This window comes from Leptonotus elevatus, chromosome 6, assembly GCF_054856555.1.
Source record: "Leptonotus elevatus isolate MCC_2025b chromosome 6, RoL_Lele_1.0, whole genome shotgun sequence".
NCBI lineage: Eukaryota > Metazoa > Chordata > Actinopteri > Syngnathiformes > Syngnathidae > Leptonotus > Leptonotus elevatus.
The window spans coordinates 20,489,399-20,507,313 of NC_141244.1; the positions used below are offsets into that span (position 1 = coordinate 20,489,399).

At 43.1% G+C, this 17,915-nt stretch overlaps 1 protein-coding gene and 1 long non-coding RNA gene across 2 annotated transcripts; one reads left to right on the plus strand and one right to left on the minus strand.

Annotated features, from left to right (window-relative positions):
- Positions 1-674: 674 nt before the first annotated feature.
- LOC147172652 (uncharacterized) lies at positions 675-3,796 on the plus strand. The gene is made up of 3 exons (XR_015095413.1): positions 675-736; positions 811-870; positions 1,582-3,796. It is a non-coding gene; the product is annotated as an uncharacterized LOC147172652 (long non-coding RNA).
- A 1,543-nt stretch (positions 3,797-5,339) lies between these two features.
- Positions 5,340-15,514, minus strand: onecutl (one cut domain, family member, like). The gene is made up of 3 exons (XM_086079042.1): positions 15,209-15,514; positions 12,064-13,195; positions 5,340-6,428 (listed from the first exon to the last, which is right to left on the minus strand). Exons 2-3 carry the CDS (start codon positions 13,043-13,045, stop codon positions 6,118-6,120), a joined length of 1,293 nt encoding a protein of 430 aa, XP_085935168.1. The 5' UTR covers positions 13,046-13,195; positions 15,209-15,514; the 3' UTR covers positions 5,340-6,117.
- Positions 15,515-17,915: the final 2,401 nt, after the last annotated feature.

The window sequence follows — 17,915 nt, forward strand, 5'->3', positions numbered from 1 at the left end:
TGATATGGTTCTGATACACCAGCCCTTTAAATTGCAAGCTCTTGAGTTGTAATGATCCAAACCACCAGCAGAGGGTACCTGTGCGGTCTGTTTGCCACCGTTTGCAGTGGGGGGCTGGGAGATGGTAAAAACGTGCAGCTTTCGGACGACTTTTACAATACTTTTGGAATTTCGTGACTGTGCAAACTATTTCTCAAGATATCTTGGGTAACATGAACAGTTTTGAATTGGAATTAGTTTAATATATTTGGAAATGTGGAAATATGTAAAATACCTCTATTACTTTGAGAATGTTGTCATGAAAACGTGGACTACTGAAAAATGTGGGAATTTGGGGAAAGTTCCTCTAGATGGCTCGAATGGAGTCAAAATATTGACATTGAATAGTTTGAATAGGTTGAGAAATGTGGACAGGTGAGTTCGGGTGACCAAACGGCCGTTTTTGTCGCACTTTTTTTTTTTACATTCCTATTCGGGCATCAAGCGGGATTTAAAAAAAAATTTTTTATGGAAATGTCCGGTTTTCATAGCGGGACAAAGGCGGAATTGTAATGCATGTACCAAACCCAACCTGTCATAGGAGTGTATGCTCTTGCCTTGTTATCTATCTTTGACATACTTGCGCGCTGGTTCGCTAGGTCATGTGACTTCAGCGCTCCAATCAGAGTGCAGATGTGTGGTTATGCGGACGTTGACAGGCCAAAGAAGTTGCGGGAAAGAATATTTGCTGCTCAAGGTAGGTTTATACACTGCTTTCACCCTAAATAGCGCTGCTCTGATGACATAAATGCCTACTTGTTAACTTTGTAGAGCCAACTGCCAGTGCTGGACCGCGTTGAGTGAAACCGTCGTATTGGAAAAGCCTAATTGGTGAGTCTAGACTTAGCATTTAGCATTAGCCGCTCCTGTACATGTTACATGCATTTGCTTTCATGCTACATTTCTCAATTGGTAGTACAAAGTCAACCAATGAAGTACTGATGGTGTTGATTATTCACTGTTACTAAGTGTTATTTTATACATTACAGTTTATACGTTTTTTTTGCACAGAATTATTGTTTGAATTTCTATTATTGATAGCACTTGAATGAAGCTGCTACTTTTTGACGTGTAAATGTAGTTTACCTATTTCATGTTTTTAATTATACACACCTTATTTAGTAGGTTAGTTATAGAATGCATCAATCTTATTATTGATCATTATGCTGCTCTTGCTATTTTGGCACCATTGTAGCACTTTCACATAGTACATTATAGCCTTTTGATAAATGATTTGACATGTCTAACAAAATGTACTGAATTTTGTGACTATTTTAATACTGGATTGGTGTGAATAAGTGACTTGTCTGTCAAAAACAACCCAGCTGGGAAAAAATATAAAAATCAAATGTCAAGAATTTTGGTGCAATATCTGCTCTTCAGCATTCCCTAACAACCTATCTCGTGGTGCTTCATCAATCCTCTGAGTGCTCCATGCATTAGCAGCAGCTAACGTCTTCAATCTTTGGTTATTTATTTAGTTTTTTGCTCTTCCCCCCTTTGACCCTGAAAGAGGTTTTTTTTTTTTTTTGCGTCCTCCAGGGGGTGCCGGGGGGTTCGAATGTGCATCGGCAGCCCACCGGATTGAATGCCTTACTGCCTTTATTCTTGAAAAGGTTCACCGCCCCGTCCGACCTTAGATCATGCTTACAATTGTTTCACATTAAACTTTAAACAAGTGCCCCTCCCACCATCATCATCTAAAGCCCCCCCGCCCCCCATCCCCCTCCGCTGCCCACCCCCCACGCCCTCGCCAAAGCCCGCCGGTTTGTCCGAGAGCGTACACCCGAGCAAATACCGGCAGAGAAGGACTCCTTTGAAGTCTACTAGAAAAGTCAATGGCCTCCTTCAAGGCCTCCCAATCTCCCCCTCCCCCGCCCACTCGTCCGTCAAGTGCACGCAGTGAAGCCTGCTGGTCCGCAGAGACGCGCAAGCGGGCTGGGAAACGGACGCAATCTTTGGTATTTTCGCAAAGCTAAGACAACCATATGAGGAGTAGAGAAAGACTTTTGAGCATTTATTCCGCTTCCTTGATATTTGGTAATTCGGGACAACTCCCGACCGGCCAGACCGTTCCAGGCTGACCTGGCCAACCTTGTCCAGCTGTCTTTTTTTGTTTTGTCTTTCTTAAAAGGCCTGAGCCTTTTAAGGCTCACAGAGTGCCCCACTTTGTTTACAAATATCAAATTTGTTGGGAAAACCACCACCATGCAATTTAACCATACATTTTGACCTTCACTCACGCCAACTGGGTGAATTTGGGGCCTAGTGCGTCCCTGGTAAGGTCCATGTACTAGTGCACTCTTTGTCCTAACCATTAACCCAGATTAGTGCACGAGTAGAACAACTTTGGCCCCTGGTTAGAACAACTGGGTGTCACTATTAAGGTTTTTCCTACTACTGGTGCCACTTTTGGCCTACTTGTATACAATTAAACCTTAATAGTAAACCACCAGTGCACTGAATTGCCTTACTAGTACATGGATATCAAGGATATCAAATAAATGCTCAAAATGACTTTCCATTGAGGATAGTGTAATCTCCTGATTCCAGGAACCCTTGGAGACTTGGTAGAAAATAAGATAAATACATAAAATAAAATAAAAAGATATATTTGTGAGAAAACCAGATTTACCGAGATGCCGGGTAAAAAAATAAAATTAAATAAAAACGTACCTAAAAATCTTAGGACATTGTAATTTTTTGGGCTCTAAGTTGAATTTTGTCCAAAGACAAACTGAAGACAGAGTTTTGAAACATCTTCAACTTGCTTCCCCCCCACCCCAATCTCAGTCTGTAAGCACCAAAAAAAAAAGGCCTAGTTGAGGACTAAAGGCCAAAAACTGTTAGAATTTGTATTGAGGTGGTATAAAGTAGAAGAAGATAAAGCTTTTTCCTGGAAGTTGCAGAACCAGGAAGAAGAACCAGGAAGTGGGCACCTCAAACCTGCATATTTCAGAATAAATTGTAGATTTGTACAGTGAACACCGGCATATTCGCACATTTGTTTTTTTTTGTCTCTCTGCTATTTGAAAAAAAAAATTCAATCACCTGTTCATTTTTTGTACTTTGTCCAAAGCACCAAAATTAAATCTTTGCTGCCATCTTGTGGAATCCTGGTGCCAATGAACTATGTTGAAGATGGTTTAGGAGCTTCATTTAGACAAAAGTAGTGCTTTATAAACCTTTGGGGGGGGGGGCTGATGGTGGTTCACTGTGCATGTAAAAACACATTTGATGAGTTTCAAGCGAATTTTGTCGAATTACTTTAACTTTGGTCTTCCGAAAGTCCAAAAAAACAAAATGAAAACGATCCGCTGAATGTGGCCTACAACTAGACTGTCAACAAAAGAAAGACCTTCCCTGGCGCAACCACAAAGAAAGTACCCAGGAAGTTCCTCCCTAAAGGATGACAGCTTTTGAAGGATCTTCCGAGCCCCCCCGAGGGACCCCGTTTGGAACTGAGACTTCTGTGGGCAGCAAAAGGACGCGGATGAGGACAAGAGTGGGACACAAGTGAGGTGAAAGGGGGTGGGGGGGGGGATCACAAGCATGCAGGACCCCCGGGGGACACGAGCATGTGACCTTGAAGACGCACATGGAAGGTGGAGGGGAGGGTCCCTAGCCAGAGATGGGCCCCCACCTCATCACCTGCTATTATTGTCATCATCAATATTATCAATATTCATTATTCATATCACGACATTCAAAGAAGCTTTGGCCTATAAGAGCTGAGCACACACACAAAGAAACGGGGGTCCGTGAAGATACTGGAAGTAACATCACGGGGAGGGGCGGGGATCTAGGAAATCGAGGGGTCAGGGGTCGGGGTTCGAGCCGTACATTCAGGGAGGCAAAGTTCATCTTTGGTATTACGATGGGATTCTACAGCTAAAAGTGCCCATCAGATCAAAACACAGACATCATAAATAAACACGTACGTCGTATAGTTGGCGTCAATAAATAGGCAAATAAATTAAATCAACTAAAACAATAAATAGACAAAGATAAATAGAGCGAATGGGGTCAGTTGGCCCAAAAGGGAGGCGAGTCAAAGCCGTTTCCTTCGCGGGACCAAAACCACCGGCGTGTGCTTGACATCTGTACAAAAAAAACGTCGGAAAGAATCACATTCCTTCGGTGTTAGAAAAAAAAGAAGAAAAAAAAAAGAATGTTGTGTGTGGCAAACAGAAAGTGTGAGGAGCCCCTGACGTTTCCCCCAAAAGACCTTGAATGGTCTTTGTTTGCTTAGGGAGCCAAAATGGATGGATTCTGTCCTCGCCTTTGTGATTCAGTCAAGGCCAAGGAATGGTGGGGTGGGGGGGTCGGGGGGGGGGGGGGTGGTCTCCTGTTACTGGGAATGATTGACAGCTGCGAGTCGAAGACGCTACCGAGGCCTCAAGATGATTCCAGGCTCGCCAAGTCCTGGGAGCCATCGCCATGGAAACACATGCTTTCAAAAAACTAAATCAAATACATGAACTCCTCATCCTCCTTGTTCGCCATGATTCTCGAGGAAAGGTGGGAGATAACTAACGAAATGGGGGTGGTGGGGGGGGGCTCTGATTCGGGTAAAGTCACACATGGGAGAAAGAGAGCGCGCTCAGCACAAGTGAGCGAACGGCAGCTCCCGATTGGTCAGGAGCGGGCGAGGAGGCGGAGGTGCACCAAAAGTATGCTTGCTCCTGATTGGTGGAACCTCCCGCCGACACGCTCCCATTACGAGGAGCCAACAAGATGGCGTCATGGAAAAAGATGTACAGTGGTACCTCGAAATTGATTTTCCGTTTTGAGAAGAAAAAAAAACGCCACCATTTTTTTCTCACGTATTTTTAAGAAAGAAAATTGCACTGTGATGTCAAATATAAATATAAAAACATAACAAAATAGAATGGAAAGAATTTAACATACACATTTAAGTGTTTGGGAGTTGATGTGTTCCTATAAGGGGTGTGGCTTAGTTAGAGACGTGTGAGTGTATTCCCCATGCTCATTGAGTGTTCTCATTTTGTAATTCTGTCATTTAAAAACTGGTATTAAAATGTTTAACTGAGCTGAAAGTCACACATATTGAGTTGTGTGCCTCTAAGGGGCGTGGCCAAATGGGTGAGATCAAGAGCTGCAGTCACATAGTTAGCAGAGGTGGCAAATCCAGGTCCAGAAAATTAAAAAAAACTGCCACAGTTTAGCTTTAGCCCCTTGTGCTAGCTAGCTAGCTCCCTAGCAGGTAACCGAGTAGCTAGGGAGCTATCTAGCTAGCACCTTTTGGTTTAAGCCAAATTGTGGTAGGGTTTTTACTTTTTGGACCTTGATTTGCCACCTCTGTTAGTCTGCATGTTTGTATCTTTTCCATGCTCTATGCAAGTGTTCGCATTTCGGTTCGAGAAAGTGTTTTGTATGCCTTTAAGGGGGCGTGGCCAAGTCAGTGACAGGAGCTAGTCACATAGTTGCTCTACACTGTAAAAAGAGAATTGTTGAACCAATTTAAAATTGTTGACCAACTTAAAAAAAATAATCGCTTCAATTGGTAACACACGATTGAATTAAATTAAAAGTGAATATATTAAGTTTAATCAATTATGAGTTCATTAAACTTAATACTTTGGATTGGAGTCATTTTGGATTAACTTAACTCAGGTGAATAGTAATGATTAATGATTAAACTTAATGTAATCACTTTGGATTAACTTAATTCAATCGTGTGTTAACAATTGAAGCAATTTTTTAAAAATGGTTCAACAATTCTCTTTTTAGAGTGTGCTAACATCTTCTCAACGCTCCTTGCGAGTGTTTTCATGTTTGAGTGTTTGACTTTTTGTCCCGTTCAATAAAGTGCATCAGCAATTTTCAAAATCGGCAAAAAAAAAAAGAATCAAGTCGTGTCACTGTAAAGTCGAGGTACCACTGTAGAAGCGGGACCGCCCGCCCCGCGCTCATATCACCCTGGCGCCCTCTTACCCCGCCCCAGGGCGCCCGCCCCACGCTTTGGTTTGAAATGGTGGCTCACGGCTGCTTCCGGACGTTTCATCTGGGCCGGTCCCTGCTCAGACTCGGCCCCGTATCCCCTCGCCGCCGCCATCACGCCGTGCTGCAGGACACCGCCGAGGACGAGGCGCTGGATCCCGAGGACCCGGTGGAGGACGGGCGGCCCTCGTCGCTCCACTTGCTGAGGTTGCGGCGGCGTGCGTTCATGAAGAAGTTGCTGACGGTGGAAAGCTCCAAGCCCAGCTGCTGCGAGATGGTCACCTGCAGGTCTTTGGTGGGCCGGTGGTTCTCCCGGAAGATGGCCAGCAGCGTGCGGCGTTGGAGGTCGGTGAACACCAGCCGGGTGCGCTTGGGCCCCTGGTTCCGCTCCAGTTTGCTCTGCTCCTGCTCCTTCCTCTTGCAGGCTGCGCGGGGGAAACGCAACGGCGAGACAAATTAAAACAAAAAGTGCAGTCGGCTAACCAGGACAAATGGATTAAGTGCGGAGAAAGTGGATTTGTCCGAAGGGGAAGCGCTGAGGTCGGCAAACCGGATGCCCCGAAAGAGACGAATCAGCAACTTGCGTCAGTCAGTGAAGGCATCGGCAGCTTCCAGAAGAATTCTGACGGGCACTCGCATGCCTTCAGTGACATGCTAACCGATCCGTCTCACCAATACATTCAATGGGATCACACGTTGCTACGGTAACACCTTCTTTGAATCATTGAAATTGAATTATTTTGATCATCAGTTTCTTCATTTAAAATTCTCCAAATCTTTAAAATGTCTGCTTCTCAACATTCATTTTTCTGACATCCATTCTTGCATATTTTCTTGCCAGGTTAAAAACCAAACCGGAAATTAAACCGTAATTTATGTTTCTGCATTATCTGCACTGTCAACTTGAAATAATGTACTGTTTTTGAATAAAGGGATGGAAATTGAAACTCTTTTAAACTGTCTGGTTCATCGATTAATCAACAGAATAATCGATTAGTAAAATAATCGTTTGTTGCAGCCCCAATACGTCCACTACACAGTCACTGCCGTAATAGGTTTAGGGCTGTAATTGAATATTATTAGGATCGAATATTCTAATGATTATTGCATCGATTAACTGAGTAAGCCAATATAAATGGATTTTGCATTATTATATACACAATCACGTACATGTGAGGCTCAGGTTGAATTTTATTAGAGTTGTCAAACGATTACATTTTTAAATCAGATTAATCACATTTGAGAATTTTGATTAATCACTTAATTAAAAAGCCTTTTTTTTATCATTTTTTTGCCCGCCAAATTTAAAGAGCACCTGTTACATTTAATGATGTCTTCAAAAATATTTAATGCACATGCTCATCTTCCTCTTTTTCTAATCCGTTAATTAAATGACCCCAATAGTTTGACATGAACAAATATTCTGATTTTCATATGCAAAGATTTATTAAATGTTTTACTTTAATGCATGTTATTATGTTTATTGCGCAAACACAACCTGAGCTATCTTTAACGTAGCCATCCGTTGTCAGCTAAAAGATCAACTGCGGTCAAAATTAATAGTGTGATTAATCTGTGTTAATACATCATTAATGCGCTATTTTTTTTGTGATGAATTAATTAGTTAATGCTTTAATTTTATTTTGTCCACTTGGGGTCGCCACCCACACATTTTACTGCAGTATCTGTGACTTTGAATGTATATAGCTTTAAAAGCGGGGCCTGGTGAGTGACGTGGGTGTCAGCAGATTGAGAGTTACTGTAAATGGCTAACCCGTTAGCCAGCCTGTGTGTTTTGTGACTATATTTTCCTAATTATTACTTGTTTGTTTTCTCACCATTTGTTCGATAATATAAGTGAACGTGCACTAGCGGCTGTGTCTTGACGTTCCAACCAGGTGTGGCTATATTCAATTAGCGCATCATATGTACCGGTACGTCTCACTTGTGAAATGATCCTAAACTTTGAATATTCTTCATCTTTTCTCTCTTTCTGGTTCGCTGCAATCGTCTCAAACTTATTTCTACACGACGTGCTGCATGCGACTGCAGTCACATTAGCTCATGTGCAGAACAAACACGACAATGAACCGGTGACATGTCACAGTGCTTCCTTATTTGACTTAATGTATTGTTTATGTTTATAATAAATATTGAGACTGTATTGTTAAAAAAAACAAAAAAAACATCAGTTGTTCATCCCGTTTTGAAGATGAAGAAGTGAAAATATTTTATTCTTAATTCCAGTCTTTGAGGAATGTCGGTGGCAATTGGCCGGAGATATCAGCTCAGTGTGACCTTCAAACACGCGCACACACACACACACAAGCCACACAAGCGCTACATTAAATAAATGAAACACCCTGAATTGATCGGCTTCCATTTCGTCATCCCCAAACATCTCATTCCAGGTTTCTTGGTCATTAGTCGGGAAACGAGCGTGACCTCAGCGCCGCCGCCTCCTCGTTCTCCATTTTTCTCCCCGCCGACACCGCAACAACCTTCGGACATTTTAAAGCTCGTCTCCACGACGAGACTAGTCGACGCGCTAGCGATGATGAAGCGACGCGACGCACTCGCTGCCGATCACACAATGTCAATAACGTGACATTATGGCAGTGTGACAATCATATTATTACCAGGACAAGCACGCTGGAATTCTCTTGTTCACAAGCAATATCTTTTTTCACAAAATGTCCTCGTCAATACTTTTACTAGCTGCTGTAATAATGCGTTTACTGCAGTAACGTTTTCACTGAACTGACACACTCACGCAAATAAAAATATTTACTACAATAACACACTCGCTATAACATCAGTGTCACTAACATGAAACAGTCGTTGCTATAGCGCAATGATTCTCAAAGGGTGTAACTTGGCGCCGTTGTTTAACTTTTCAGTTAAAAACATTTGTAAGCATTCTTTTTATTTATTTATCGTTTTTACCTTTTGCAGTATATTTACTTTAAAATGTTTACGTTTTTTTAAGCAAAAGTTCAAACTGCATATAACACATTCAGTAACATATTCATCACACTGTGATCCAAATTATTATGCAAATGATTTATTTCGGATTTTTGTAACTAGTATACGAAATGGAACCAACTCTTATGTAATCAAACCTCCCAATGTATTTTTTGTATTAAATTTTTTTTTGTATTATTATTTTTGTATATTTTGTATGCCTTTTAACTGTCAATCTGCTGGCACCCACGTCACTCACCAGGCCAGGCCCCGCCTTTTAAAGCTATACACATTCAAAGTCAAAGATACTACAGTGGAATGTGTGGATGGCGACCCCAAATGTATTTCCAACAGTATTTTTTTTCTCGAAAATATAAAATTGAACACAAAATTTTGTTCCAATGCAGTGACAAATTATTATTCACAGCAGTGTTTAATGTCATTTTATAGGTGGTAAATGAATTAAAATAGTCATTTGTAGTAGTAAGTATAAATATGCATACACACTGAAAAAAAACATTGAGTAAACTCAAAATTTCAAGGCTGCAAACTTGGATAACATTTTAAGTCATGCAATAAGTTTGAAGTTTTGACATTGAAAGAAACGAGTTTACAGAACGGCTCTCCCAATTTATTGAACCCCAACTTAAAGATTTAAGTGAAATCAACTTGCTTGCTTTGTTGCACTAAATAACTTCATTGCCACAAATGTCAGTAATTTATATTAGCAATTACTGTTTTAGGCCACAAGTTGAGTTTTTTTTTTTCCAGTGTAGCACTTCCATACAGTAGATGTGAAACTCTTCTTTTTTTTTTTGTCAGCACGACTACAGTATATGCTGCTCAGTCACGCAGAAGAAGGTTGGCCTGTTTCATACAGTAATGAAAACTGCAGCACAATAGCGATAGCTAGTTAGCGTGCAAGGAGAATTTACGGCCTGCTGCTGGATCCGGCATGGGGGTCCGAGATCTGCTGGGGTGGGGGGGGGTTCGTCCTGGCCCTGGCGGCCATTAAGTAAATGCTTGCTAGCACTGTAATGGCGCGTAAGAGGCTCACAATCGGCGTGCTATAAATCGGCGGTAGCGGGCTGACATAAATATCCCCCCCCCCGGGCGTCTTATGATGGTGGGAACAGCCGCTAATCGTGATGTACGCTGCGTCTCTTGTTGCGCAAACGTGATGGAGAGCCCTTTAGCGCCTCCCCCCAATCCCTTCCCCCCACCTCAGGGTGGCTCTGGCCTCCCCCCGCAGTTGCCCCCCCCCCACTCCCGCCCCACCCCCTTCTGCCCATTGCTTTGTGGGCCAGCGGCTGATAGAAATTATTGATTAAATGTGAGCCGCTCACTCGGCCAGGCTGGTTAACTCTTGCGGGGCCGCACGACTGCATAAAAACAACAGTCGTGTGTATTTGCGCTTGCAAATCGCAATATGCAAATGAGCTCATTATTGGCCGCTCGTGGTATGTGGAAGAATGACCACAGAAGTACAGTTTGGAACTATTTAACTTATAAAATAAATCAATTTGCATGTAAACTTAACACAACTGTTTTGTTTTTAAACATTTCCTAGTACAGCTTGAGTCAAATATACTTGGGGCCAATAAAAGAAAGTATGCTAGGCCGCAAATGGCGCCCATGCCGCACTTTGGCCAGCCCTCATTACGCATTTTCCTCGCCTGCTGATCCCCACGTCTTCCACTTGGAGTGGCCGTCCCGATGGCCTCCTCCAAACACTCGAGGGCGTCGTCCCATCTATAATTCGGCCTCAGCTAAATCCCGAGATCGCCGCTGAGACGTGTTTGGACAAACGTCTCTGCAGATAAACGCTTATTTGACGAAACAACATCGGCGGGAAGCGGGGAAGGAGAAGCGTTCCCCGGAATGCTAATTTCCGTCTGGAAATGGCGGCCGAGGCAAGCTGCTCTTTCCCATGGTAATCAATACACGCTTGTAATTAAACAAAAGCGGGGTCGGCCAGGAGGGAAAAACAACAACAGCCCCACCGCCACTAAGAGCCTGGCCCCCCGGCCATGACACCCCCCCCCCCCCCCCCATTGCCCAAGCTGGGGACCAAAAGTGCCAAGCGCTACATACGGTAATGTTGTGGCTTTAATTTTTTTCCCCAGACTTTTGATAGATGAAGTCTCCTGAGCAGATTTGGTTTGGCTCGGAAAAAAAGTGTGTAACACACACACACACACAATCAGTCGTTTTGTAGTCTTTTGTAGTCTCATAGCACATCTACAAACACGCATACCCTTCACAATTTGTTCCTTCAGAAGAAACACCGTTGTATGTGGATCAACATTCTATGAGGAAAGGCATATTTTGAGGAACATCATTCTACCAGGGACATCCTTCTATTTGGTACTTTTTTCCATTGGAAACGTCATTCCAAGAGCAACAACATTAAATGTGGAACATCATTCATCAAGGAACTACATTCCACAAGGAACATCATTCTACGTGGAACAACTTGAGGAACAACATTCTACCATGGGCATCTTTCTGTTTGATACTTTATTCCACGAGGAACGTCCTTCTACAAGGAACTTCATGTGGAACAATGTTCTATGAGGAACAACATTCTACCAGGGGTATCTTTTTTATTCTGTACTTTATTCCATAAGGAACATCATTCTATGAGGAACAACAACTACGAGGAACAAGGTTCTACCAGGAGTGTTTTTGTATTCCGACATTTATTCTATGAGGAACAACATTCAGTAAGGGTCATCATTCTCAAGGAACAACAAGAAAAAAGGTTTTATGAGGAACATCATTCTACCAGTAGCATTTTTCTATTCTGAACTTTATTCCACAAGGAACAACATTCTATGTGGAACAACATTCTACTAGGGCGACTTTCCGTTTGGAACTTTATTGCATGAGGAACCGCATTCCATGGGGAACAAAATTCCATGAGGAGCATTTTTTGTAATTCTGAACATTATTCCATGAGGAATATCATCCACCGGGAACAACATTCTAATTGGAGCCTCCTTCTACAGTATTTGGAACATCATTTCATATGGAATATATTCCTGCACGGGGACGTCATTCCACGTTTTTGCAAGTGCGTGTGCATGTTCTTACCCTCCAGCCGGAGTGAGGCCATTCTCTGGAACTCGGGCTCCTGCAGCCATCGGGACATCCTCTTGAAGGTCTCGCGTCCGGACTTGAGCTTGGCCCAGGGTTTGGGGTTCCTCAGGAGGTCGGAGAGCGTCCCTTGCGAGCGGCACAGGATGCGCTCGGCGAAGATGGCCTGCGGGATGCTGTAGCGCTTCAACTCCGTGATGATCCTCTGGGCCACGTCGCGGGTGTTGATCTCCTCGCCGCCGCCGCCCCCCGGGGACCCGTCGTCCCCCGGGGAGGACGACAAGGAGTGCAGGTGGTCCACGATCTTGGTGGCCTGCTGGCTGGGGTGATGGTGCGCCTGGTAGTGCTGGCTGTAGATGTGAGGGTGGTGACCCGCCACGTCCATTTTGTTTAGCTGGTGCCCCATGGACATGTCGCCGGCGCCCAATCCCGGGGGCGACATCTCTCGACCAAAATCCGAGGTCCTGCAGAAGAGGCTCCCGCTGTGGACGTCGTAGCCACCGTGGAGCATCTGTCCGGCGCCCCCGCCGCCGCCGCCGCCATTGGGACTCCCGTAGCCATGCATGGACCCCAGACCCGAGGACGGCGGCGTCAGACTCTGGCTCATGGCGAGATCTTTGGCGTAGGGGTTGTAGAAGTTGGCGGGGATGCCGGCTCGCTCCTCTCGCATCAGCGTGAAACTCCCGATGACGTTACTGACGGGGAGGCATGGGTGATGATGATGGTGGTGATGGTGGAACTTGTCATCAAAGGGCTGCAAGGGGGTCAGCGTGGTGTAGGTGCTGCCCGACCCGGACGGGGAGTCGCCGCTGTAGCCCAGCGCCGACATGGAGTGCTCGAAGGCCGGCGGAGGGGCCCGCGGCTCATGTTCCAGAGTGGGGCCGGGGCCCAGGGGGGGTCGGGGGAAGGCGGCCGAGAGGTCCCGCGAGTGCAGCTCGGCGTGGCCGTGCAGCGACATCTCACCCAGACTCCCGTCCATCCCGGATGGATTTATCGATGAGCCGGAATGTATTGATTTGCGGCGGCTAATGAATGATGTGAACGCCGTTAAGTACTTCCTCGCACACCCACGCCACCCACAGGAAGACCCGCTTCTTTTTCTTCTTCTTCTTCAAGCGTTCTTTTGTGCCTGCATGAGACAACAAGACAGTTATGGACTGCAAAAAGCCAAACCGTGTTCCAGATGTTTTTTTATCATTCTTACATCATTTTGAAAAATCGCTAATGCTAAAGGTAATAAGGCTTAGGAATTGTTTTGATTTTGGGGTGGCCTGCGCCCCTGTGTCCTCCTAGAATTGAACCGCCCCTCTACTGAGCAGCAGCTGAATCAATTCTCCACAATCAGAAGCAAAACAAAAGCAACCTGTCGTAAGACGACCAGACTTGACAACTGTTAACTTAATGTGATATGTTCACAAATCGGACCTTGACACTAAACAGAAAATGGAGGAAAACTTTTTTCGATCCGGGAGTAAATGATTTTATTTCTCCTCTGTTATAAAAAGACATCCTGTTGATATTTTAGCTGTAAATTTATTTGTGTTTATTATTAGTAGTCATGGTAGCTCCCATTATTCACATCCCCCCCTCTTTTGCAACAGCGACACTTCTCATACTGCCTTCTCAACACATAAAAAAAAAATTGAAATATCAAAAATAATTTTTGGGTAAATGTTGCATGCCACAAAAAAATGGATGGCAGGCCGCAAATGCCCCCCGGGCCGTAGTTTGGACACCACTGCCTAACACCCTCATTAGGGTCAAAGGTCAGCTGGAGCCTGTCCCAGCAGACTTTTGGTGAGAGAAATGGGGTGCAACTGATGGGTCGAAAATTGGACTGGCCTAGTAACCCAGCTTTGGGTTGTTTTATAAAAAATAAAATAAAAAAGGGGTTTCTGTTCAAAACAACATCGAAAATTGGGTCAAATTGACCCAAGTTAGCGGGTAAGTCCAATTTTTGACCCACACTCAGATTCACATCCATGAACAATTTCAAGTCCTCCGTTAGCCTAATGTGCCCTTTTTTTTTTCTTTCTTTTTTTAACTGCAGACTCGAATCAATTTGTGGCGCCGAGAGTTCAAAGCAAGTATGGTGAAGCTGCATTTGGCGGTTATGCTGCACACTAATAGAATAAGCTGCTAATAGAAATGAAGTCAATGTGTGTAAATGTTTTATATACTAGTTAAAAATGTGCTCTTCTTCCATACTTTTGATTGGGGTTTTAATTATTATATATCTTTTTTCATTTAGTAATTTTAGTAACCTACTTTTATTTATTTGCTTTATTTTTTAAATGTTTTAAATGATCAATATACGGTCTCTTAGTAATTTTGCTGTTGTTTGTGGGCAATTTAGGATCACAGGTGTGCTGCCATTTGGTGAGAGAAGTGGGGCACACCTGGACAGGTCACCAACTTAACTATAAGGCACGTAGATACCAACAAACGTTCACTCTCATGTATAGTTAAATGCATGTCAAAGGTGAGCTGGAGCCAATCCCAGTTGGCTTTTGGCCAGCGACGCAAGGGTACACCAGAAAATTGCAGGTAAACAATGAAAAAAAAAAAAAAAAAGACTCACATATGAACAATTTAGAGTCAAGTGTGAGCTGGAGTATCCCTGCTGACTTTTGGCGAGAGAAGTCGCTATAGAACTCAATAATTGGGCACTTTTAGACCAATCGCCATTCACACTCATATTTTCACCGACAGGCAGTTTCGAGACATCAAAAACCCTTTTGCCATCCATGAGGACACGCAGAGACAAACGAGCATTCACACTCACGCGACGGACAATTATGGAGTCTTTACTATACCATCAACTGTCCGTTATCGGGAGGAGAAAACCCCACACAAGCGACTCCACGCAGGATTCGAACCCCGAACCTCAAAACTCCCAAGTCAGACGTGCTGTGACCACCAAGTCTCCCACCGTGTTGCGAACGAACAGCATTCCAACAACAAATGAAGCGCGTTTCACACGACCGCGTCCAAATCGCGTTCGGACCGATCTCGCCCCCCCCCCCCCACCCCCCTTCAAATATGGATCGTGATCATATGTATTGGTAGTTAGACGTAAAATGTTGACCAAATAAATCGAAAAAAGAAGCAGTTATAAAAAGAACGGAAAATGGTGCGTTACCTTGCGCGCGCGTCCACGGCTGCTGCCGAGCATCTCCTGCACTGAGCGACGTGCACACGCACGGTCCTAAAACCTCCGTCAAGCTTTTTTTTGTTTTTTTGTTTTCCTTCTCCACCACACACAAAAAAAAGTGCGTTTATTCCTTCGTTAGCTCCTTTTTTTTTTGTCTTGTTCCCCTCGTAATTTTTATCCGCGTTCGCCCGCTTTCGTCTCGCAGCTCTGCGGCGCTTTTTCTTTCATTATCTGCCGAGATCTTCTTCTTCCTCCTCCTCCTCTTCCTCCTCCTCCTCTTCTTCTTCGCTCTGCCAGCCACTTCATCGATCTCGGCACCAACTCTTTCTCCTCCTCCTCCTCCTCTTCCTCGCTCCCCCCCCTCCCCTCGGTGCGTCACCGCGGCCTTAAAATCTGACAGATGTGCGATGAAATTCCTCCTCCAATTAACCCTTTCTCTCCAGGGTGGGCGGGTGGTGGAGACCCCCCCCCCCCAAACCACCCCCATCTCAGGTTAAGTCCTTCCTTCTCATCTTCCACTTCAAAATCTCGGATACAACCGTTTAAAACCTCTCGAAATGCACTCTCGTCAGGACACTTCATTAGGTACACCATTCAATGTAATTGAATGGGAGAAACCAACCGCATTTTTTTTTTTTAACGAGACACATTTAACACTATTGTACGGTCTGTTTCATACTTGTTTAATATTTCGGTCACACTAATGACTAAGAAGTAAATATTATGTTTGAAAAGCAGACGCCTTTGCGATGCATTTCTCGTATTGTAATAGACGGTGTACCTAATAAAGTGACGAGTTAAATGTATTTGAACAGTGGTGTTGTATCACGTAATTACAAATATTTTGGTCTTTAGAAACTAAATATATTATGGGGAAATTATCATTTTAAAAAGCTTTGGGGGAAGGAGGAGGGGGCGCATTTGTATTTCGTGAGATGGTGCTGCTGTTGCTCGCTATAATAAAGTGACTATACACATATGTAAATATTCATATAATATGTATTTGCGACATCGAAAAATAATATACAACTGCACTTCATTTATAATGAACATTGTTATGATTTGTAATATTTTGGATGCATTTCTGCATTAGACCTCATGAGATAGTGTACCTAATAAAGTGACTAGGTCACACTATGAATATAGAAAATATTCATTTACAATAGGCTATAGCGTGATATATATATATATATATATATATATATGAACATTAGCAATTCATTGCATAATGTACTGCGATGTAACGTAGGCCGTATCTGTATTGTATAATATTCTTTTCAAAACATGTTTTAATTCATGGTTTTTTCGGACGCCTTTGCTGAATTGGGTATTATCCTTTTCCTCGTCGTAATAGTTATAATTCATGTTTTCCACGCACGCACACACACACACACACACACGTGATAAACGGGTTCATCCAATCGACGCTGCGCGTGCACAGCAAATGCTCTGCGATCGATCTCCATGCATGAAGGGGCGTGCACGCGCATCTGGGCCTATCGGGGAAAGGAGATGGTTCTCGAAACTCCCCGATGAGGATCAGGGTTCAAAGTTCGCCCACTTTTGGTGTTGTTTACAGTCAATTTGTAATTTTGAATTCTATTAAAAATAATTTCGAGCTGAATGTTTGTGATTGATGCGTGTCAGGTTTCCCGGCAGCCGATTGGCCAGCGTGACGTTACACGGAGACACGTGCAACACAGCAAACAAAAGGATTTACGAGGGGAATTAGCTTCCCCGTGTTTATTATAGGCCTGCTTCCAAGTTATATCGTGAAAGAATAATTTATCATCAATAATTGAAAAAAAATGTGCATTTATATATTCTATGTTGAAATGCAGCAAGCGCAGATAAACGCAGAGATGTATTTGAATGAAAGCAAAAGATACAATGGGCGTGTTTATATTGCATTCAAATGTGCAAATATGCACATGCAAACGCGCGCGCGCGCACACACACACACACACACACACACGGTTATGGTAAGCACTGGCTTTAGTGTCATATAATACACGTTAAGATAATTCATTGACATGCATAATACAAATAAAACAAACGGTGCATTTTATGTAACCAGTGCGACAAACTAAATTCTGCAGGAAATAAACACAAAATGAAACGTGTGGAATTCATCAATGAGATGTCAGCCAGCAAACATGTTATCCTTCATTTGAATGCCACTTTATTTGTTCATAAATGTAATGTATTTCAATGTAATTATTTTAGATTTTACAATCACATACACCGCCATGGAAATGAAAGTTCCTTTGCATTGAGACAAAAAAAAAAAAAAACAGGCCTATACAAACATAACTTTTAGTTTTAAATAAAGAAATATAAACACTGTAGCACCTCTAACACGTGTTTTTTATTTTATTTACATGCATTCAAATGTTCAATTACATTTGATAAGAATTTAAATGTTGCAGTAAAAAACAATGTAATGGAAAAAACAACGAAATAATAAAAAACGTCGAATATAAGCATAAATGTTATAATCTATTTTCAATCACTGCCAAAATTAAGTTAAAATAAAACAAATAAAAAAAATCCATGCAAGAATGAACGACAATTGATTTGAAACAAGCTACTTTATTCATCCATAGGGACATTCCATTATTTTCTATGCATTTTTTTAATATCTGGGGGGGAAAATGCATTTCATTCGTTAAATCAAACAGCATTGCAGAATATT